The 21,585-nt window shown below is 63.4% G+C and overlaps 2 protein-coding genes and 1 non-coding gene across 3 annotated transcripts; 1 reads left to right on the top strand and 2 right to left on the bottom strand.

The window, feature by feature from the left end:
- Positions 1 to 238: 238 nt before the first annotated feature.
- Positions 239 to 345, top strand: LOC117008576. Its single transcript, XR_004420332.1, has one exon. It is a non-coding gene; the product is annotated as a U6 spliceosomal RNA (small nuclear RNA).
- A 220-nt stretch (positions 346 to 565) lies between these two features.
- Positions 566 to 15,921, bottom strand: ABCA7 (ATP binding cassette subfamily A member 7). Its single transcript, XM_033082360.1, has 51 exons — positions 15,870 to 15,921; positions 14,227 to 14,516; positions 14,027 to 14,120; positions 13,710 to 13,851; positions 13,500 to 13,627; positions 13,314 to 13,435; positions 13,046 to 13,240; positions 12,859 to 12,948; positions 12,534 to 12,759; positions 12,309 to 12,448; positions 12,117 to 12,233; positions 11,790 to 11,969; positions 11,505 to 11,713; positions 11,231 to 11,407; positions 10,811 to 11,033; positions 10,486 to 10,707; positions 10,170 to 10,374; positions 9,985 to 10,101; positions 9,639 to 9,810; positions 9,358 to 9,489; positions 9,137 to 9,276; positions 8,923 to 9,060; positions 8,599 to 8,810; positions 8,415 to 8,487; positions 7,944 to 8,146; positions 7,786 to 7,834; positions 7,508 to 7,570; positions 7,052 to 7,069; positions 6,758 to 6,912; positions 6,550 to 6,674; positions 6,376 to 6,474; positions 6,005 to 6,200; positions 5,788 to 5,882; positions 5,582 to 5,614; positions 5,127 to 5,232; positions 4,971 to 5,045; positions 4,567 to 4,736; positions 4,322 to 4,499; positions 4,121 to 4,236; positions 3,823 to 3,967; positions 3,612 to 3,735; positions 3,391 to 3,523; positions 2,725 to 2,845; positions 2,554 to 2,616; positions 2,371 to 2,477; positions 1,998 to 2,139; positions 1,795 to 1,929; positions 1,615 to 1,718; positions 1,427 to 1,519; positions 1,107 to 1,344; positions 566 to 1,032 (listed from the first exon to the last, which is right to left on the bottom strand). Exons 2-51 carry the CDS (start codon positions 14,290 to 14,292, stop codon positions 892 to 894), a joined length of 6,747 nt encoding a protein of 2,248 aa, XP_032938251.1. The 5' UTR covers positions 14,293 to 14,516; positions 15,870 to 15,921; the 3' UTR covers positions 566 to 891.
- A 500-nt stretch (positions 15,922 to 16,421) lies between these two features.
- CNN2 (calponin 2) lies at positions 16,422 to 21,192 on the bottom strand. Its single transcript, XM_033082211.1, has 7 exons — positions 21,071 to 21,192; positions 18,839 to 18,960; positions 18,454 to 18,520; positions 18,219 to 18,356; positions 17,948 to 18,064; positions 17,536 to 17,682; positions 16,422 to 17,459 (listed from the first exon to the last, which is right to left on the bottom strand). The coding sequence occupies exons 1-7, from the start codon at positions 21,131 to 21,133 to the stop codon at positions 17,193 to 17,195; spliced, it is 921 nt and encodes a 306-aa protein (XP_032938102.1). The 5' UTR covers positions 21,134 to 21,192; the 3' UTR covers positions 16,422 to 17,192.
- Positions 21,193 to 21,585: the final 393 nt, after the last annotated feature.

The following is a 21,585-nucleotide window of genomic DNA, read 5'->3' as shown; positions in this document are numbered from 1 at the left end:
CATGCAAATGAGAAAAATCTCCCGCTATGCATCGCGCGCAGCCGGCACTTTCGGGCGGCCGTGCGAAAAGGCAACAATTTCCACAAAGTGTAAGATTTAGAATTAAAAAATCAGCACGCATCGACTGGGAGAGTGATATATGAAGAAAGGCACGCGAACCAGGAAAACCACACTAGCACTGAGGTAAAAGTTCTTAACTAAAGGAGGTTTAAATATCGCTGCGGGTGCAGCTGGATTCGTGCTCGCTTCGGCAGCACATATACTAAAATTGGAACGATACAGAGAAGATTAGCATGGCCCCTGCGCAAGGATGACACGCAAATTCGTGAAGCGTTCCATATCTTTTCCCCGGCACGGTCTCAGAGCCCGCCCCCGGGAGGATCTTTTTGGGTCCCCCGAGACGCGGCACGGGGCATTCCAGCCCCCTGCGGTCAGGGGAGCCCCAGGTGCGGCCCTATGAGTTGATTTTCGCTTGTGTCAGGGCCACCCTGATGCCCCTGTCCCTCTGTGTCCCCGCCCTGTCCCTCACTGCGGTCGCGTTGTGGAGAGGGCGATCGAGCCCCTCGGCAGTACCGCGGGTTTTTATTGAATTGCTCTGTTACAGCAAGCTCGGCTCCGGTGGGGAGCAGCGGGTCCCAAGGCCAGCCCCAGACCCCCGATCCAGCTCCCCATCCACAGGGAGCGGGGGCCAGCCCTGTCCTGGCACTCTGACCCCCCCCAGCACCCACTGTCCCACGGCATGGTGACACCGTGCCAGTGGGCAGGATATGCCCAGACCTCTTCTGTGCAGTTCTGGGGGTCTGCAGTACCCCAAAGCCCTGTGATCCTGGCTCGTGCTGCAGTGACAACCAGGGAGAGATCTGTGGGGTTTCGCGGGACACCATGGCCCACTCAGACAGCGCTCTCCTGGTAACTCTCATCCTCCAGGAATGTGCTCAGCCTCCTCCCGGGGCTGGAGGCCACATCCTGCCCTGCGGCTGTGACCTCCCCGGCGTCCCCATCGCTCTGATCCTGGGCAAAGTGCATGAAGACCTGCAGGAACGGCATGATGAGAGGCAGCACCATGGCACAGGGCCACCCTGCCCTCACCCTGCCTCCCCTGTCACCTGGTCCAGTGTGGTCTGGGACACGGAGTAGTCCTCTATGTGGCAGGGGCCACGGTGGGTGGCCAGAAGGCTGAAGACGGTGGCCAGGGAGGTGACACGGGCAGGCAGGTGATACTGCAGCAGCCCCCCGTGCTGCTCCCGCAGCACAATGCCAGGGAAGTGCTGCTGCAGCAGGGTCTGCACTGCCGCTGGGCCAGGACCCCCCACCCGTACCACCACTGTGTACCCATCCCCAAACCTGTGGGGAGAGGGGACACTGCTGTAAGGACTGGCCATGGCCACCACTCTCAGGACACTCCCTTAGCCCCCTGACCCTGTACCTGTTCTTGAGGTGCTGGACGCTGCCCAGGCAGCGGAACCGGCCGTTGACCATGATGGCCATCCTGGTGCAGAGCGCCTCGCACTCCTCCATGCTGGGGGAAGACATGTGAGCCCCTCAGGACAGAGGGACACTCCCCTCTGGGGGGCTCCCACAGGCAGGGAGGTGCTCCCCTTTGTGGGGACTCACCTGTGGGACGTGAGCACCACGGAGCGCCCGTCCCGGATAACGCCAAGGATGCGCTCCCACAGGAACCTCCGGGCTTGTGGATCCATCCCCGTTGTGGGCTCGTCCTGCAATGGTCCCGGCCCAGGGTCAGCCTGGGCAGGACCCTGGAGCTGCCATGGGGCCTCCCAATGCCCCCCTCACCAGGAAGACAACAGGGGGGCAGCCGAGGAGGGCGATGGCCGTGGACAGCTTGCGTTTGTTGCCCCCACTGTACTTGCCCGCCGGCCGATCCGCGTGCGGGCCCAGCCCCAGAGCAGTGATGCCCCACTGAGCCACCTGTGAGAGACAGAAGGGTGAGTGTGGGGGCTCCCCATGGGCTGGGGAGGACAGGGGACAGGCCCTACCCTGGGTGTCTCCTCCTCTGGGATCCCACGCAGGCGGCTGTAGAACTCCAGGTGCTCCCGCCCTGTCAGCAGGTCTGTGATGGCGTCAAACTGGGGACAGTAACCCATGTGCTGGTGGACAGACTGGAGGTCGGTGAGCACACTGCAGGATGGGGACAGGTGAGCATGGGACAGGGAGAGGTGAGCACGCTGTGGGATGGGGACATGTGCTGGGGATACTGTGGGAATAGGGACAAGAAACTGCAGGGATGAGGATGAAGCAGGCTGCAGGGCAAAGGGCCAGGAAGAGCACAGGGTGGGACAGAGATGGTGGCATAGGTGCTATGGGGACTTGGAGAGGGATCTAAGGCATGGAGTCACTGCATTCACTCACCTGTGCCCCTTCAACCAGGCCTCTCCCAGCGTCACCTCGGTGTCCCCCGTCAGCATCTTGAAGGTGGATGTTTTCCCAGCACCATTCACCCCCAGGAGGCCAAAGCACTGTGAGGGCAGAGCAGGGTCACTGGCAGCCCTGGCCCTGCCCACAGAGCTGTCTGTCTGTCCATCTGTCCCTCACCTCCCCGGGGGGGATGGCCACGCAGAGCCGGTCCACGGCCGGAGCCTTCCTGCGCCGGTACACCTGCATGGAGGAGAGGTGACACTGGCTGTCCCCTCCTGTCACTGCCAGTGGGGCCAGGGATTCTGTGCAGGCTGGAGCTCACAGCAAGGCCCAGCCCCACTCACCCACCTTGGTCAGGTCCTTCAGCAGCAGGAGGTGGCCGTGTGGGGGGATGCTGCCCACCCTTGCCCGCTCCCTGGCCACGTCCCGGTCCTCATCCCCCAGCGAGGGCAGCTCCAGAGCCCGTGGCCTGTGGAAACAGTGGCAAGGGCACATCCAGGGCTGGCTCTTGAGCATCAGGGTACTGTGTCCAGCTCATTTAGGAAGGACGTTGGGACAGTGAGCACATCCAGAGGAGAGCAATGAGGGTGGTGAGGGGTTTGGAACACAAGCCTTGTGAGGAATGGCTGGGGGAGCTGGGGTTGTTTATCCTGGAGAAAATGAGACTCAGGGGTGACCTTATCACTCTACAACTCCCTGAAAGGTGGTTGTAGTCAGGTGGGGGTTGATGTCTTTTTCCAGGCAACAACTGACAAAAAAGAGGACACAATATGAAGTTGTGCCTAGGGAAATTTAGGTTGGATGTTAGGAAAAGTTTTTTACTGGAAGAATTGTAAAGTACTGGAATCATCTGCCTGGGGAAGTTGTGGAGTCACCATCCCTGGATGTGGCACTCAGGGCACTCAGTGCCATAGTTTAGTTGAGGTTAGGGCATGGGTTGGACTCGATCTTAAGGTCTCCTCCAACCTGGTGATTCTGTAATTCTGTGACTCTGTACCCCTGGCCAGTGCTCACCTCAGGCGCAGGAAGATGTGGTGGTACTGCAGCAGGAGTGTGAAGAGGAAGAAGACAATGCCCTCGATGGCCATGGCAAACATGTTCTTCCCTGCCAGGTCCCAGGAGAGGGGGGACACAAAGCGCTTGTCCCCTGCAAGCAGCGAGAGAGGCTGTAGGAATAGGGGACCCCTGTGCTGGGCTTTGGGGAGGGTGAGCAGCCCTGACCCCCTCAGACTCACCAAACCTCTCAAAGGCATCAGCCATTGCCTGGTTCTTCACCATGTCAATGAGGCCTCGGCCCAAGCAGAAGTGGGGGAAGATGAGGAAAACCTTCTTCAGGACGCGGTTGATGTCATTGAGGTTCTGATGGGGAAGCAAGGAGAGCGGTGGGGGAGCTGGCATTGGCCCTGCAGGGAAGGCATGGGCAGTCCAGGGCATCCCAAGGCTCACCTGGTCCACAAAGAGCTCCAGCACAAAGGTGGCCACGCTGCCATTGATGCCAATGAAGAGGTTGATGCAGGTCAGGGCCACGTAGGCAGTGCTGGGGATGCTGAAGAGGAAGGAGGCTGGATACATCAGGGGGGTGATGGACCATCTGCAGGGGGGAGAGGCAGGGGCTGGCTGAGGTGCACTCCTGGCCTGGGGGGCTTGAGACAGCACCCACCCTCCCAAGCACCACAACCCCCTCACCCTGGCTGCCCCCAGCCCCACAACCCCTTGCCCCTGCTGGGCTCTGCTGCCCCATCACCCGTAGAGCAGCAGCAGCAGCACCAGGGAGGGCAGGTTGGCCGAGGACACGTAGGATTCCTGCTGGAAGCAGAGGAAGATGAGGATGACCAGCAGAGCAGGGACCAGGTAGTTGCACTGTGGGGATGGAAAAGCCAGGAAACGGGTCAGGGGTGGGACCAAACCCCTTGGAACTGGCCACTGTCCCCATCCCCATCCTCACCATGTCCCAGGCAAAGTTGCCCAGCCAGTAGGTGATGGGCTTCATCCCGCTGACAAACTGAAGGTGCTTGGCCTTGCTGACCCGCTCCTCAATGAGGAAGACAACAAAGCTGGCTGGGACGAAGGACATGGCGAAGATCACGCAGATGGAGACCAGCACGTCCACAGAGGTGGCCATCCTACCAGGGAGGGTAGAGCTCAGCAGGGGCCAGAAGGGGCTGTGGGACCCCCATCCCCAGCACTCACAGGGCTGCCTCAGAGAGCTGCTCCTTGGTGAGATTGAGGGGGTGGTTGGTGGCCGTGATGCCGAAACGTGCGGGGTCGGTGCCAGGGGGCAGCCGGGCTCGCAGCAGCCCATTGCTGGCCACGTTGAGGAAGGAGACCATGGCATGCCAGCCCTTGTTGTTGAACCAGACCTGCAGCATGGAAAGGGCCAGGCAGCTCAGAGCCCTCCCACTGGCACTGGCTGTGCCTGCAGCCCCTGCTCCCACCAGCAGCATCCCCCACTCCCCACCCAGCTCCTGCTCCCCTCCAACCCCAGCCACTCTCAGTCCTTCTTGGGCTGCTCCACCCCTTGAGGGGACACCACTGTCACATCCCTGCTGTCCCCCCAGCTCTCTCCCCTGAGGGACCCCCAGATCTGGGCACACCTTGATATTCCTGCGGGCATCCAAACCCTCGATGAAGCGGCTGAGGTTGGCCAGGAGCCGATCCGAGGGGCTGCCCTGGGTGCAGAACACAGAATGAGGAGGGGTCTCCCAGCACTGGGACACCAGAGCTGAGCCAGGGGCTGAGTCCAGCTGTACCAGGGTGATGTTGAGCAGCACCCGGAGCTCCAGCACTGCCTGATCCACCTCTGCTGCTGACGGCAGGGCCTGGGAGCTGCCGGCGCCCAGGGAGAAGCCGCCGTACCTGCAGGAGAAATGCAGCTCCCAAACTTGCTGGAGAGACTCCCACTGCCAGCATACTAGGAGCTGGGCTTGAGGATCCACAAGCTGGGCTTGTGGGTCCCTTCCACCCCAGGAGATTGTACAATTCCACAATCCTATGAAACCTGCCACCCATTCCCCATTGCCACCCTTGTGCAAACTCAACCCTCCACTCCCCCAGATGCCAGAGTAAGGGACACACAGCAGAAGGCTGAAGGCATCTGGATGATGGCTCTGCCCAGGGAGCACTCAGACTCTCCCCAAACCCACCAGGGACCTCCTGTTTCCCTCCATCCCTGGCTGTGCCAGGCCCCAGCCCCTGCCCAGCTCACCTCTGCTCATTCACCCACTTCTTGTTCCTCAGCCTGAAAGAAAGGAGATGGGGGGAGACAGGAGAGAGAAACCCCCCGAGGGGACATTAGGGCAGCACCTGCTGTCCCCACCAGTGTCCCCTTCCCCCAGATGTCCCTGGGGTGTTCCCTTGGTGTCCCCACAGTGTCCCTGCAGTGTCCCCAGTGTTCCCAGCCCCAGCACTCACTCCTGACGGATGATCTGGGGATAGGTCTTCACCAGGTAGTCAGAGATGTTCCTGCCTGTCAGGTTCTGAAGGATGTCCCCTGTGCCTCTCTGCACCTGTGGGATGGACAGATGGGCTGGATGGACACCCAGCCCTGTGGCATCCCTGGAGCATCACCTGCCCCCCACAGCCAGCAGTGATGGAGTCCTGGGGCTGCCCCTGCTAGGCTGGGAGTTACCTGGGGTGGTGGGAGCCCCCCAGCCCCCTCAGGACACTCAGGCAGCATCCTCTGTGCCCCCGGCCCACTGCACTGACACGGGGGGGATGGCTCAGCCTGTGTCCAGTTCCCATGCCGCAGTACTTCCAGCACGGATGGGGAGGCTGAGGGGGCCAAGAAGCCGTCGGGGTGGGAAGCTGGTGGGCACAGCCCTGTCCTGGGCACCCGGGGAGAGAAAGAGAATCCTGTTACCAGCCTGGTGTGAGCTAGGGGTACCAGCACCCACCACGGGGTGTTGGGGGTCCCACAGCGTCACAGCAGGTGGCAGAGCTGCTCCGTGGGCAGCTGGGCACTGAGGTGCCCCCTCCAGCCCCCGTCCCGCGGACACTCACGCCTTCCCCTCTTCCTTCATGCACTTGGTGCCGAAGCCGGGCTCAGCCAGGAGCGCGTCCAGCAGCCGGGCTGTGTCGGGATCTCCCGGAGCATCGTTACTGCCGGGAGACACAGGAGTGAGCTGGTGGCAGCGAGGGACGAGGGACACGGCGGGCACAGGGCTGGGGACACACCTGAAAAAGGTGAACTGCTGCCCGTACATCCAGGGCTGGAGCTGCAGGGGCGGGTACTTCCCGAAGGGCGGCACGATGAGGCTGAAGAGCAGCGCGATGCAGACGAAGACGGCGGGGAGGACGATCTGAGGAGATCGTGGGGGATGATCAGGGTTGGCTCTGCCCCACCCTGCCCCGTGCCTGCCCCATCCCCTCCCCGCGGCCCCACCTGTGCCAGGAAGCCGCGGGTGCTGCGCCGGGCGTGGAGCATCCTCTTGGTGAAGAGAGCGCGGAGCTGGCGGCAGGTGAGCGCCCAGCCCCGCACCCTGCCGCAGGCCTGCCCCGCCGGCCCCCGCAGCAGATCCGTCTCCCGGGGCTCCTCCGCTGCCAGGACAGAGAGGGTCTGGCAAGGGGCAGGTGCCAGGCGGGATGCGGGGGGACAGGGGATCCCCCCACCCCAGCAGGGACGGGATGCTGCATGCAGGAGTTCCCAGTCCCTCCCCAAACAGCCCCCAGCTCCTACCTCGACGGGCTCCTTTGGCTCAATGTAAAGGAGAGGAGAGAGGGGTTACAGCCACGCGGGGGTCGGCACCCACCCAGGGCAGAGCTGGTGTCCCAAACCATCACAGCCTCCCCCTCCAGACCCCTGTGGCTGTCCCCATGCCAGTTCTCCCTCCCAGGGCTGGATATGCCCCTTGGGCTGTCATACCCCATCGCAGTTCCTGCACAGAGCTGGGCTCCCCCAAGCCCATCCTCTTCCCAGATCTTTGCTCTGGGACACCCCAAAACTGGGAGGTAGCTACACTGCATGAGGGTCCCTCAGTATCCTCCTGCTTGAAGGGACACATTCCTGAAGGGATTTCTGCTAGGATGGACAACTGCCCAGATGGACAAGTGCCATTGGGCCAGCCCAGGGGCTAGAGGTGTGGAGCACTCAGCAGCAGCAGCAGCTCAGAAGTCCCACCTCCCCCATCCTTACCCATCTCTCCATCAGCCACATCCCCATCCCCCATCTCGCCAGGGACTGCTCCTTTCATGGTGCCTGACAAAATGAGAACAAGATGTCAGGGCAGGACCAAGGCCCCAGGCTGTGACACCTCTCTGCATCCACAGGTGCTCCCAGCAGAGCCCCCAGCGGTGGCAGGGACACACAGGGTGCTGGGGACACCCCACCCCTCTGCTCTGGGCTGCTGAGCACACCTCCTCAGCCCCAATGTACCCCAGAGTTCAGCTCCAGCCAGGACTGAGGGGTTTTACCTGTGGTGTCAGTGTCCAGTGCTGGGTCCTCGGCCACCTTCAGGAAGATCTGGGGGTGTGGGAGGGCTGGTGTTAAACACACACCAGCACCCACAGCCCAGTGAGGGAAAACCCCTGGTCAGGGGGTAAGCCCCTTGACCACAGCCCCCCCTGGGTACCTCTTCCAGGGTGGTGTCAGAGATGCCATAGCTGGAGACCCCCAGTTCCCCCAGGTGTGCGTCCAGCTCACGGAACAGCTCCCCGAAGGCCCCGTCCCTGGCCCCACTGTAGGGCAGGACAAAGAGCACCTCGTGCCCGATGTCCTCCACCAGCCGGGAGCCAGGGACCAGCTTCTGGATCAGCGCTGATAGCTGGGCTACATCTGGAAGGATGGGGAGAGCTGGAAATCCAGCACAGGGGCTGCTGGCTGGCACAGCTGGCAACAGCTCCATGTGCCCGGCATCCCAGCCTGAGGGTCCCCAGTGGAGATGGAGGGGATGGAGATGGAGGGGATTGAGATCGCCTTCTGTACCTCCAGTGAAAGGAGGAGAGGGGGCAGGTGCAGGGCTGGGTGAACCCCACCCTCCCTGGCTAAGGGGGTGTGTATGGGAAGCAGCTGAGGGTGACCCTGTGAGGGACAAACTGCTCACCCACGGTGCTGGCGTCACTGCCCCGCTCGCTGCCCAGGCCGGTGTCACTGCTGTGCTCCGAGTCACTGCCGTCCTGCAGGAAAGGGTGGCTGGAGCCTGGCACCCCACAGCAGGACCCAGTGCCCCCCAATACCTGCGATGGAGACACTGGCTGCTCTTTGAGGGATGATCATCAGGGACCCACCTTTTTGGTGACACTGGGGACAGTGCCAGCGTTGCTGCCTGTCCCGCTCCTCTCCCGCTTCACCAGGGTGAGGTGGTACCCGGTGCCAAGCCTGGCCTTGAGGAAGAGAGGGGACCCGCAGCAGCAGAGCCGGCCCTGTGAGATGATGGCGGTGCGGTCCCCCAACAGCTCTGCCTCGTCCATGTAGTGGGTGGACAGGATAATGGTGCGGCCTGGGGACCAGGAACGGCCTTGATCTCAGACCCCCTTACCAGACCAGCACATCCCCCTGCTCGCCCCAGGCTGGGGGGCTCAGAGGGTGAAGTGGAGACCCCCAACCCTGACCTTTGCGGTACTTGAGCAGAAGCTCCCAGATGCTGCGGCGGGAGAAGGGGTCGACGCCGGCCGTGGGCTCGTCCAGGATGACCACCCGGGAGCCCCCCACGAAGGCGATGGCCACCGAGAGCTTCCGCTGCATCCCACCTGCAGAGGGACAGCGTTGGGGGGGCTGGGAGCCACCGAGCCCCGCTCAGGCACCCAGCCTGACCCCCGCACGCACCCGAGAGGTTCCTGGTCTGCTCCCGGCGCTTGTGGGGCAGCCCCGTGTCCTGGAGCAGCTGCTCCATCTCCTCCTGCACCTGCTGCTCCGAGAGCCCCTTCAGCCTCCCATAGAACCAGACGTGCTCCTCCACCGTCAGGCTGTGGGGACAGGGGGAAAGGCAGGGTGAGGGGCACAGGGATTGAGGGGGGCAGCCCTGCATCACTCCCCACCCCGCCTACATGTCAAAGAGCACGTTGTGCTGGGGACACATCCCCATGGATTTGCGGATGCTGTCGATATCGGAGCGGATGTCCCAGCCCAGGATATAGGCAGTGCCCGAGGTGGGGGGCAGAAGGCCAGTCAGGATGGACCTGGAAGTGGTGAGGAAAGTGGGTCATGGAGCACAGCAGCAGCAGGGCTTGGGGCCAGGGTACCCTGTCCTGTGTGGGGACCAGGTGGGGACAGGGTCAGGCTCAACTCCTGTCCCCAGCCATGGCCACGCAGCCCCTCTGTGACTCACATGGTGGTTGTCTTTCCAGCGCCGTTGTGGCCCAGGAAGGATGTGATCTGCCCCTCATAGAAGTCCAGGCTCAGCCCATTGACGGCTGCACGGCCACTGCTGCCATAGACCTTCACCAGGTTGCGGATGGAGACACCAGGCTGGAGTTCCACAGGCGGCTCCTCCACCAGCACTGGAGGCCACCAAGGGGTCACATCCCCAGCCAAGACTCCTTGCTGGGGGCAGGACCCCTCGCCATGGGGTGCAGGGCCCTATTCTGGGGAGCAAGGCCTGGGCTGGAGGGCTCCAGCCCTGCTCCACAGCCACTGCCCTCAGGCACACAGCTCCAGGGTGGGCAGGGACTCACCTTGGGGTGCAGTGTGGGGGCTGGTGTGGTACAGGGAGTGCTCAGATGAGGACGACTCTCCAAACCAGTAGCTTTTCAGGAAGGGGAAATTCCAGGGCTTGGGGATCCCGTACTGACCTGCAGCAAAAGGGGCTGAGTGAGGCTGGGACTGAGTGGAAGCTGGGGCTCAGGGGAGCTGCACTCACCTGGGAAGACACCCTCGAGGTACCAGGTGGCAAGGCCATACAGGACAGCATCTAGCAGCAGCAGCCCCATGGCCACAGCAAAGCTGTACGGGTCTCCTGGCACAGGGCTGGCAGCCAAGTTGTGCCACTGGATACCCACGCCCTGCTCCTCGTAGAGAGAGAAGTACTCGCAGCCAAAGCCGAAGGCCACGGGGGACAGCAGGCTCTGAGAATGGTGAGAAGAGCAGTGTGGGCTAAGATTGGCCTGGGGGGTGCAGCCCAAAGCCCCCCACCCAGAGCACCAGGGCATTGCAGAGGGGCAGCTCTGGGTGCTCACCACAAGGACACGGATTGGGAAGGTGATGTAGTCGCGCCAGGCGACGCACAGCACGTAGGGCAGGTACAGCGAGAAGTAAATGATGCCACCACACGCTGAGGCCAGGTTGGCACGGGGGAAGAAGGTGCTGATGAGGAAACACTGGCTGATGGTGGCCACTGAGAAGGTGCCAAGGAAGAAGAAGATGACTGCTGGGTCGCTGTAGGGCAGGATGTTTCCCAGCTGCAGATGAAGGCAGGTTGGAGTCTATGGAGCCCCCCATGCTGGCTCCCAGCCCTAATGCTCCCTGTGTCACCCACGCTGTCCCCTGAGACTTGCAACCTGCCTTGAGGATGAGGACAAGGAGGGCAGAGCTAAGGAGGAAGGGGATGAAGCTGCTGAGGAACCAGCTGAGCCAGAGGATCCCACTGCTCAGCCCCATGGTCTTCATGGTCTCCTTGAGACGCGTCTCCTTCTCGTGCACCACCCCCTTGATGATCATGGCCACTGAGTAGATCCAGGCCAGCGTCATGAAGAGAGGCAGCGAGCGGTTCAGGACCCTCAAGAACCTGGAGAGATACCACCAGACATTCCACCCTTAGCTCAACACTCCTGGGCCACTCTAGGGCCAGGGACACCAGGGCACGACCAGCCCTGTGCCACCTCCCCGGTGCAGCGATGCTGCAGGATGCTTGGATGTGTCCCCCATGGCAGCAGGGGGGTCACTCTACAGTGTCAGGGTCCAGGGCTGCCCCTGCCCACTTACACATCGTCCACATAGCAGGGGTAGGGCATCTGCTGGACGTAGACCCCTGTTCGTGGGGCAGCCCCAGTCTGCACCCGCACCACTGCCTGCTCCACCAGGTCCTGAATGTAGATGAAGCCCCCCCAGACGTAGCGCAAGTCACTGAAGGGATCAGCTGCAGGGCCTGGGTCCCAAAACCTGGGGGCAGAGCACGGTGCTGGGATCAGGGATCCCCTTTCAATCAGCACAGGCTGCTTGGCTGGTCATGGAGACAGACAGGGTGGGCATCCCCCACCTGTCCTTGATCTTGTTGGTCCTCGTGACGTCGTCAATGTCCATGCGGATCTTGTAGCGGACGTGGGGTGGCAGTTTGGGGGCTGTGGCATTGATGGGGGGCTGGAAGACCACTGCTGCCCAAAACTGCTGCTCCTCCAGCAGCTCCAGGGCCCGGGCTACCAGCTGCTCCTCGGTGGCCACTGCCTCAATCTTGTCCAGGCAGATGCACTGTGGGAGGCAGGTAGGGCTCAGAGGGCACGGGTAATGCACGGGGCCAGCTCGCCCACAGTGGGGTGACACACACCTCCATGAACTGTGACAGCGTGCTCAGGACTGCATCCACATCAGCGTACACCTGGTGCCAGGTGAGGTCTGGTCCCCCCGCTGGCCCCACCAGGAATGTGGCCAGGTCCGGTAGCTTCCAGGAGGTGCCATTGAGGAACCCGTCCAGGAGCTGGGCTGTGCTTGGGGCCAGCAGCAGGTCCTGCAAAGCACCAGGATGTGGGAGGCCATGCAGCCCACCCTGCTCCAGGTGCATCCCACCCCGCTCCTGGCCAGTTGCACCCCAGCAAACCCCATCTGTACCCCACAGCAACCCTGTTCCCAATGGGAGGAGTCTGGGGTCACACACCTGGAGCACCTGCATCTCCAGGCTGCTGTTGAGGAGGGTGTAGATTCGGGGTCCCAGCTCCTGCCAGGCACCCCCCAACTCCCCCAGCACTGCCAGCTCACGGAAGGTCCGATTCACCTGTGTGAGGGAGGTGAGGCAGGTCAGGGATGAGACCCCCCAAACCCCTCCAGGTCCCCCGCAGCCCCCACTCACCTCAGCCATGACACTGTCAGGCCCAGGCCCAGGAGGCGTGTACAGGATCTTTCCCACAAAGAGGGGCTTGATCCCCCGCCAGAAGATCTGTGAGAAGGGGCTGGACTCCAGGCTGTGGAGCAGCTCCCGGCAAAAGGGACCTGGGGGTGCAGAGCTGAGCCCTCACCACCAGCCCCCACTGCTCCCCACAACCCCTGGCTGAGCCTCCCACAGCCCCCAACTCACTGGTGCTGCCTGAGGCCACGGGTCTCTGCTCAGAGCTGTTACGGTCCAGGAAGGCTTTGACATCATTGTCCTCGTACCAGTTGAGAGAGGGGATTCTGAGCCCCCCGCCCTCGGGGTGTCCACAGGCGATGCGTGACAGGGCTGTGAAGGCACCTGTGCTGGTGTTGAGGGCCCTCAGCCCCACAATCTCCTGACGCAGTTTGGCCAGGCTGGTCATGGAGGAGACCTGGGGAGAGTGGGATAAGAGTGGAGAGGGGCACTGAGGAACAGGGGGACCCAGGGACACGGTGGGGGTGGGTAAGGGGCAGGGGAGGGAGGGGTGTACCTCCTCCATCAGGGACGCCGCGTCCCGCAGGAAGCTGCCCAAAGCTTCCACGGTGCCAGTGATTCCGCCCAAGTCTGAGCTCAGCTGCTCCTACAAGGGGGCATGAGAAGGGGGTCACAGCCCTGCCGAGGAGGCCAGAGGTCTCTGCCTCGGTGCCTTCCAGTACCCAACCGCGCTGGGGGCTCACCGCCAGGAGCCGTGAGAAGTCCATCTGGGAGAGGAAGGAGCCCTCCATGGCACGGAGCTGGGAGCTGGGCAGTGCGCACAGTCCTTGCTGCAGGCTCTGGGTGGAGTCGGCGTCGCCGCCCACCAGGAAGCCCCCCAGGACCGAGGCGTTGCAGACCAGGGCCTTTAGCGGGAGGCGAATGCTCGCCAGGGAGAACTGGAAGGAGAGGGCAGTCATGATGCGGTCACCGGCAGCGGGCGCCGGGAGCGAGCGCCGCGCCGACACTCACGATGCGGGGGCTGAGCCGAGCCCCCATCAGCTCATCCACCAGCGCCGGGGGCAGTGATGTGTTGGTCCGCAGGAACCGGGAGAAGTTCTCGTCCTCTCTCAAGTATTCCCTCACCGGCAGAGCTGGAGGAGCAGGTGTCAGACAAGGGGTCTCGCTGCCCCGGCACCCCCCGCCCCCGGTGCTCACCCCTCCGCTGATTCCCACTGTCCCGGAGCCGGCGCAGGGCGGGCAGGAGCCGGGCGAAGCTGTGCAGGAGCCGCTGCCCGTGGCCGCGGAGCAGGACCTGCCGGGCTTCGGTCAGGAGGCGGGAGAGGCTGTGACAAGGGACATGGGGCGGGCAGTGAGACCCCAGCCCTGCCCCGCTCTGCTCCGCGGCTCCCCAGCCCCGCCGCTCACATGGAGCCATCGAAGTTGCCCACCACGCCAGGGGCCTCTCCCGCCGTGGGGTGCCGGAAGCAGGGGTTGTTCATGTTGCAGATGATGCCCTGCAGCCAGGGCAGGGTCCCCGCCGAGGGTAGCGCCTTGTTGGGAAAGTGGCCTGAGGGAGAGGGAGGCAGATTCAGGGGGGCAGTGCAGGACCCCCGGGACCCCACATACACCCCAGTGAGCCCCCACCCTGTGACCACCTCCCGTGTTTGTCACCCCGAAGGGCTCCCGTACAGGGGCACACAGAGGGGTCTTGGCTGGCTCGGGGGGTCCTGCGGGGGACTCACACTCATGCTGCTTGAAGGGCGGGTGGGATCGCCGCACTGAGATCAAGATAAGGAAGAGAAAGAGGGGCCACAGGATCTCGATAGCCAGCTGGATCTGGGGAAGACGCAAGGTTGGTGGGGGTCCCGGTCCCCATCAGTGTCCACAGCCCTGTGCCAGGAACCAGCGGCTCTGGGTAGCCCCACCCCAATCGCCCACTCACCCGCTGCCGCCGGCGGTAGGTGAAGTTCTTCCAGAGCAGCAGCCCCAGCTGGGTGCCCACGGCCATTGCGGGGATCGCGGGCCCCGCTCCGCTCCAGCTGCGGGTGAGAGCAGGGGGGCAGCCCCAAGCTGAGGGCAACGGCTGGGCTCTCACTTCCTTCTGCTTCGGGGTTTATCACACCCCGGGCACAGTGCCGGGCACAGGGCTGAGCTCCGGGGCCGGCAGGAGCCGGACGGCATTCCTGCAGCAAAGCTCCTTTCCGGAGCTAAAGGCTCAAATCACATTCTTTCCTAAAGCAAAAGCACCAGAATTAGGCATGAGCTCTATCCAGGGGCCAGGAGCACGATTCACTGCTCACGCCGGGCTCAGGAGGAGTTCCGGGCGAGCTGGGCAGCCCGGGGGAGGCTGAGACCTGCCCGTGCCTCAGTTTCCCCGTGAGAGGGGTGTGGGTGGGGCTCTCATCAGCCCAGGAGCAGAATTGTTCCGGTGCAGTGGAGTCGAGGCGCTAACTCCGACATCCACATCCCGCGGGTAGCAGCCTCGTCTCTGCCAGTTCTGGGAATTCACCCACCCCTGGAGCGGGGCCAGCAGCTCCGGGGCCCGGCAGCAAAGCTCTGCCAAGGCGGCTCAGTGATGAGCCCGGCGACACGACCCAACCCGCCGCGTTCCGCCCGGTGCACCCACCCCGCGCCCCGGGAGAACCGAGCTCCGGGGCGGCTCCCCGGTCACCGTGAGCCTGGGACACCTCCACCCCCGATTTGCCCCTCGTTTTTCCCCGGGGCCGGGGGAGCCGCACACTCACCCGCCGCCCCGCGCTCGCCGCCACCCGCCCGCGCCCGGGGCTAAGCCGGGTCCCGGGCGCAGGCGGGATAAGCGGGCACGGGGCAGTGGGATTAGGATCCCGGCTGGGAAATCCGACTAATCGGCCTGCGGGGCCGGACACGAGTGGGTCCGGGGGCAGGATTCCTCCGGGGATGCACAGGGGTCAGATGGGGTGACACGAAGAGAAAGAAGCAGCTGTCGGGGTGGGGATGACACGGGGAAACAGAGGTGTCTGGGTGTCCCCATCCGCTGGACCCGGAGGGTGCTGCGGAACTGCCGGTCCAGGGGAGCCCCAGCCCCGCGGGGGCGGCGGCTCTTTTCGGGACAACACAACCACAGAATCCCTGGATCCTCCCGGGGGACTCGTGTGGAAATATGCTCTCTCATCTTACGAGGACAAACACGCCGCATCACTGCAACTTGGAGCTCGATGGACCCCCCGCGACCCCGGCAACAGCCGGACCGGCAGCTCCCGGCCCCGGCCCCCTCCAAGCCGGTTCGGCCGCACGGAACCCCGCTCTGGGCAGGGTGCGGAGTCACCGGGAGGCGGACGGGCCGGGAAGACGTGGGGACAGCCCAGGGGAGACACGGACAACCCAGAGGGGGCATGGGGACAGTTCGAAGGGGTGATGATGACAATCCAGAGGGGACACGGGGACAATTCGGGGCTACGATGGGGACACGGGGTTGGGGGTGGGGGGGAGGCGCGGGGAGGCACTAAGAGCCTCGTGGGGACACTGGGCGGCCACATCCGAGAGCAGACGCCGGGACACAGCCTCCCCTCTCCCCGCTCGCAGCCCCCGGCCCGGGACCCCCGTTACCTGGTGCCGCTGTCTCTTTAACAGACCCCGCCCTCCCCGCGCTACAAAGTAACCGTGGGCGTGACGTCATGGGAACCGGCTCTTAAAGGAGCCGCTGTAGGAGTAGGAGCCCCGCCCCCTCCCCACCCATCCCACCCCACCCCACCCCACCCCATCCCATCCCATCCCATCCCATCCCATCCCATCCCACCCCACCCTTGGGAGCCCCACGGAGCACCGCGGCTGTTCAAAACGCAGCATTTCCCCTCAAAAAAGTGGATCCCTTCCCAGACAGGCACGTCCCGTCCTGTCCCGTTGGCGCTGTTAATCGCTCATCTATCAACCGCACATCTATTAATCAAACCCACAGCTCGCTCCCGGCTCCTGCTCCTCCGCCTGGGACACGCAGCATCCCTCCCCACCACTCTGGCACTCCGGGGGTCTCACCCAAGTCTGCAGCAGCTCACAGTCCCCCAGGCACAGAGAGACCCACCTGAGCCCTGACAAGGCACCTGCAGCAGAGACCAACTGCTGTTTATGTTGAAAGAGCTTTTTTTTTTTTTTTAATAAAAGGTTTCAGTCTGAAAGTATCTGCATTAAAAACCACACGGGAGGAGAGACATCGATGGGCACCGAGTGCATTCTGCCACTTGGACACCGCCCCGGTGCAGAATGAGGCTGTTGGAGTCAGCCTTGGCTCCAGCCTGGGCGATCAGGTTGCTGCAGCGCTGGGTGTGCCAGGTGTGCCGGCTGTGCCAGGTGTGCCAGCTCCCGGCCCAGCCCTGCAGCTGTCACCGTGGCCTTGAAAACTTGGTCCTTATGAGTTCTGAAGGGCATTTCCAGCATTTAGAGATCACAGCAGAGTGCAAACCTGTGCACACACACACACACACACATTCACTTACAAACATACACGCGCAATCTCAAGGCCACAGTCTCTCCCAGATGTTCCCCCCTGTCCCACTGACCCCAGTCCCTCCCCTCCACAGGGCTGAGGAGGCTTCTGCCAGCACAGGGATGAGCAGCACCACCAAGTGCAGCCACTCACACTCCTTGCTGAGGGCTCCAGGGGCATCACAGGGGTGGGTGCTGGGTGCATGAGAGGTGACACTGTCCACTCCCAGGTGCTGGAACATCTCCCACCTTCCTGCTGCCCCAGGGTCTTGGGGCTCCTGGGGGAACCAGCTGGGCTCCTCTCTAGAAACAGGGTCTTTATTTCCTTGCTCAGAAAAATAGATTAATTTCCAAAGTTAAAAAAGAGTTTTAGAAGAGGGAATGATGGAAGTAGAGGCTGGAATGTGGGGCTGTACATGAGACGGTGCGGGTGGGGCCGAGCCATCCCGCTCAGTAGCTCTCCTCCTCCTCACGGTAGTAGTGGTACCCAGGGGGGTCCCCGCTCTGGTCCCCAGCAGCATTGGCCACCTCGCCCTGGCTGCCCTGTGGGCAGTACTTGGGGTCGTAGATCTGGCGGCCAAGGCCAAAGACCTGCCCGCTCTGGTTGGCACCCTGGTTGGAGCCCATCTGCAGCGACATGGAGGAGTTGTCACACTTCTCTGTCCCCATCTTGGCATCATAGATGTGTCTCCTGGTGCCGGGAGCCGTCATGCCCACCTGGAAGGAAGGACAGGATGGAGCAGGGCTCAGCTGTGGTCACCCCATCCCTCCCCAGCCCAGAGTGAGGGCTCACCTGACTGGCACACTTGTTGGTGCCCATCTGGAGGCTGATGGTGGAGTGGTCCATGGGTGGCAGGATCTGATTTTTGGGGTCGTAGAGGTGCCTCCGGGTGCCATAGGCTGTCATGCCGGACTGGCTGGCACACTTGTTTGTGCCCATCTGACAAAGGAGTCTGGTGAGGAGCGTGTGCTGCCCCACATGTGCCCCTCTTCCCATGTCCCTGTCCCCGCAGCCTGTGCTCCCTAACCCATCTCAGGCTCCCAGCCATCAAGAACCAAGATGGTCCCAGATCCCAAGGGCACTTGAGGCACTTCAGGCCTCAGGTCCCTCCAGCAACACTTGGAACTGTGAGTGCTGAGAATTTCACAGCACTGGGCACCCTTTGCCCAGCCCCCCACCCATGGGACCCCGTGGGGCAACCCACCTGCAGCCCAATCACACACTGCCCAGCCTTCATCTTGGCCTCATCGAAATTCCTCTGCTGCTTCTCCGAGTACTTCACGCCGATGTCCACCCCACTCTGCAGCCCTTTCGTCTTGGCCTGCCAGGAGTGACTGTGAGGAAGGACAGGGGTCCCAAACCCCCACCTGCTCCTTGTGCAGGGGGAGCTGTGGGGTCCCACAGGCACCACCCCAAACTGGGGGTCCCCATGGGGGTGCTGGGGGGTTCCAAGCTGCTCCTCCCCCCGTGCTCACCATTCCAGCCAGTGCCAGCAGTGACACCTGCACCTGCGTCAGGTTCCCACTCTCAAAAAGGTCATTGGCTTCAAAGAGGTCCACGGGGTTCATGCCATAGCTGGCCATGGCCTTGATGAAGTTGGAGAGGTTCTCAAGCTGTGGAGAGGTAGAGGGGTGAGTCCTGGTGGATGAAGAACACCAGGTGGTGTTCCTCAGAGGAACAGCAGGTGGGTGGCAGCAGAGCTGCACCTACCTGATGCCAGTTCTGAGCTGAGCGGTTGATCTTCCTCACCGAGTTGGGCTGCAGCTTGTTCATGAGCCTGGAGGGAGGCAGGGGGACATGAGGCTGTGGCAGGAAGAAACTTCAAGGGGCTGCAGGGCATAGGCTCCTTTTGGGAAGGTCAGCCCAGGCCTCCCCCATGTAAGGCAAATTTCCCCCCAGGTCCCTGTTTGTCCTCAGGGCTCTCCCCAGGCACAGAAGCCTTGGGGGTGACTCTGGCAGATCCCACTGGCATGGATCCAGCCCACCCTTCCCACCACAAGGTCTGGTGAGGGTCTCCTGGAGGTTTGGTGTCCCCCATCTCCACCCAGCTGGAGCAGGGGCTGGGGGCCATGCTCAGGACTGCCCCAGCACTCACTCGCAGAGGATCACCCCATCCTTCAGCCCCTTCTGGAAGTCAGGTCCGATCTGTTTTCCTGTGACGCTCTCGATCCACGTCCGCAGCTCGGCCTCCTTCTGTGGGTCATACTTCTGGGCAAGCTGGGGGAGAAGTGGGAGGACAGCTCAGCCAGTGTTCACCACAAACCCCTGATGGGGACAGTGATGGGAACGGGGACAGGAGCATGAGGATGATGCTGCCAGCAGACGCAGCAGCTTCTGAACCATTCCAAAAGTATGAGAGGGAACTGACCATGGGGTTAGGGGGAAGTGCCCCCCTGGATCTGTTCCTCCCTGTCCCCTGCAGCCCGTGGGAGCTCAGCTCTGAGCCACAGGGGTCCTGGCCACGAGATGCTCTCCCTTTGCCTTCCGGCGAGGCCCAACCTCCGCCACAGATTCCTCGGTCACCGCGGCTATGCCAGGAATGTGGACGCCTCCTCCCAAATGGAGACCAGCTGCCAGGGCCGCCAGCATCTCCAGCAGCATCGTCTCGGCAGCATCTCCCAGCCCACAAGGGAAGGGAAAGTTCTCCTGGCCTGGGGAGGGAAGGGCCTGGAAACCCCAAGTGCTGTCCTGCTCCAGCACCTCTGATGCTCAGCTGGCACCCCGGGGGTGGCCCCAGGGCAGCCACCAACCTCTCGCCCATCCTGTCCCTTCCTGGCCCCGTTATGTGCTGAGGCCATGAGTCCCATGGGATCCCGGACATAGGGAGACACCAGGATGGGCACAGTCCAGCCCTGCTATGTGTCAGGGAGACACTCCAGTCCCAAATGGAAGCTTGACAAATGCAGGACACAGATCACCCTCATGACACCACGTGTGTCCTGGCTGGGGGATTGTAGACTCCCACCAGCTGATTTCCTGCAAACACAAGCAGCTGAAGCCAGTTCCTGTTCCCTCCCCATGGCCTGCTTGAGGATTTCCCAGGCCGTGGGGGATGCACAGTGGACCAGCCCCCGAGATCCCACCACAGCCCAGTCTGCAGACTGGGAGCATGTCACTGGTTTAACTGGTTCCCAGTCAGTGATGTCACCTCCATCAGACACACCGGGGCAGTCGGACTGGCTCACGTCTTGCTGAATCAACACGAAGCACCAAGAGCACGCGGCGGCTCGTGCCACCCTCTCAGCTGGGGCAGCCCAGCCCCAGGCAGGCCGGGGCCCGTCCGCTCCCCGTTACGAAATGCAAATCCTCTGCGCAGCCAGGTAAGGAGTGCCCCGCCACGGCCACCACATCCCGCCGCCACGGCCGTGGCACCCACGTGTCTGTCACCACTCGTCCCTTCCCCTGCCTGCCCTGGCCCCGTCCAGGTGTCCCCAGGCAGAGCACACTCAAACCACTGGCCACCTGCCCCGGGGTGACCACGGCTCAATCTCTGCTCGCCTGGGGCCGGGCACAGCCACGGACCTGTGGCTGTTGTGTCCCCTGAGCCCCCCCGGCCCGGCAGGACCCCCGTGCGCTGTCTATGGGGCAAGAGGGTGCTGGCAGCTGCACCCAGATCTCTCCTAGGGGTGCAAACAGCTCAGCCGGAGGCTCCTACCCCTCTTTCCCCTCCTGGCCCCGCAGCGCTTCGGCGGGACAGTCACCGCGGCCAAAAGCCGCATCCCCAGAGACGGCCGCGGGGACGCTGCCAGGTCGGAGCATCCCGCAGAGCGAGGTGGAGCTGAGGGGAAGCAGAAAGTGGAGAAGCTTCGTGGAGCTGCTCCGGAGCCGCGGAGGATCGAGGCGATCGCCCCCAGCCCCGGGTGGGACGGGAAGGGCGCCCCGCGGTTCGCCAGGGGCAGCGAAGCCACAGCGGCCACCGCACGGCAGACAGCCAGCCCCGGTCCCCCAAGACATCTCCCTGGGACCCTCCAGGCAGGCTCAGGGCACCCCGAGACTGGGACCCCAGCTTCGGTATCCCCAGCCCCCAGAGACCGCAGTACACTGGGTCCTTCAGTTCCGCATCCTCCCAGGAAGCCCCGGATTTCCATCTTCCCGGAATCCCCCAACTTCTCCACTCTTGGCCGGCTCTGCATTCCTGGGGCATACCGGAAAAACCCCCGGCTCTCCAGAACCCGGACGGGACGCCTTAGCAGCAGCAAGATGCTCGGCTCTCCCGAGCCTCCAGGAGCACCGGCAGCCACAGCGCACGATGGCCCCGGTATCCCCCAGCCCCCGCTTCACCCCAGCCCGGTGGTCCCGATACCGCCCGGTCCCCGCCGCGGCTCACCCGGTTCTTGACTTCGGCGGAGAGGCCGTAGGACGGGCCCTTGTTGAACTGGGAGCTGCTCATGGCGGGGAACAGAGCCGGTACCGGAGCGGGGAGTGGGCAACGGGGCCGGTACCGGAGCGGGCTCGGGCGGGGCGGGGGCGGGGTCGGGCCCGGCCCCCCCGAGTTGATTGGACGGGGAGAAATGTCCAAATAAGGGCAGGAGCGGCCGGAGGGGAGGGTCCCGAACCCCGACATTGGGACTCGGAGAGCACCGGGAGGCACCGGGAATCGGGGGAGCCCGGGGAGCCCGGGGAGCCGGGACTGGAGCCGTCACGGGCACACGAGCACAGGGCACTCGGCACTCACACACTCACGGGCACACGCGTGTGCATCCCTGTGCGGGGGTGTGGGCACACACACAACACACACACAACACACACATCACACACACACACCCCCCGACCCACGGGCGCTGCCCTGCACACGCATTTACTCAATCACACCCTCAGACATTCCCACGCACCTGCCCGCGC

Source organism: Catharus ustulatus, chromosome 29, assembly GCF_009819885.2.
Source record: "Catharus ustulatus isolate bCatUst1 chromosome 29, bCatUst1.pri.v2, whole genome shotgun sequence".
NCBI lineage: Eukaryota > Metazoa > Chordata > Aves > Passeriformes > Turdidae > Catharus > Catharus ustulatus.
This window is presented reverse-complemented; position numbering and strand designations above follow the sequence as displayed.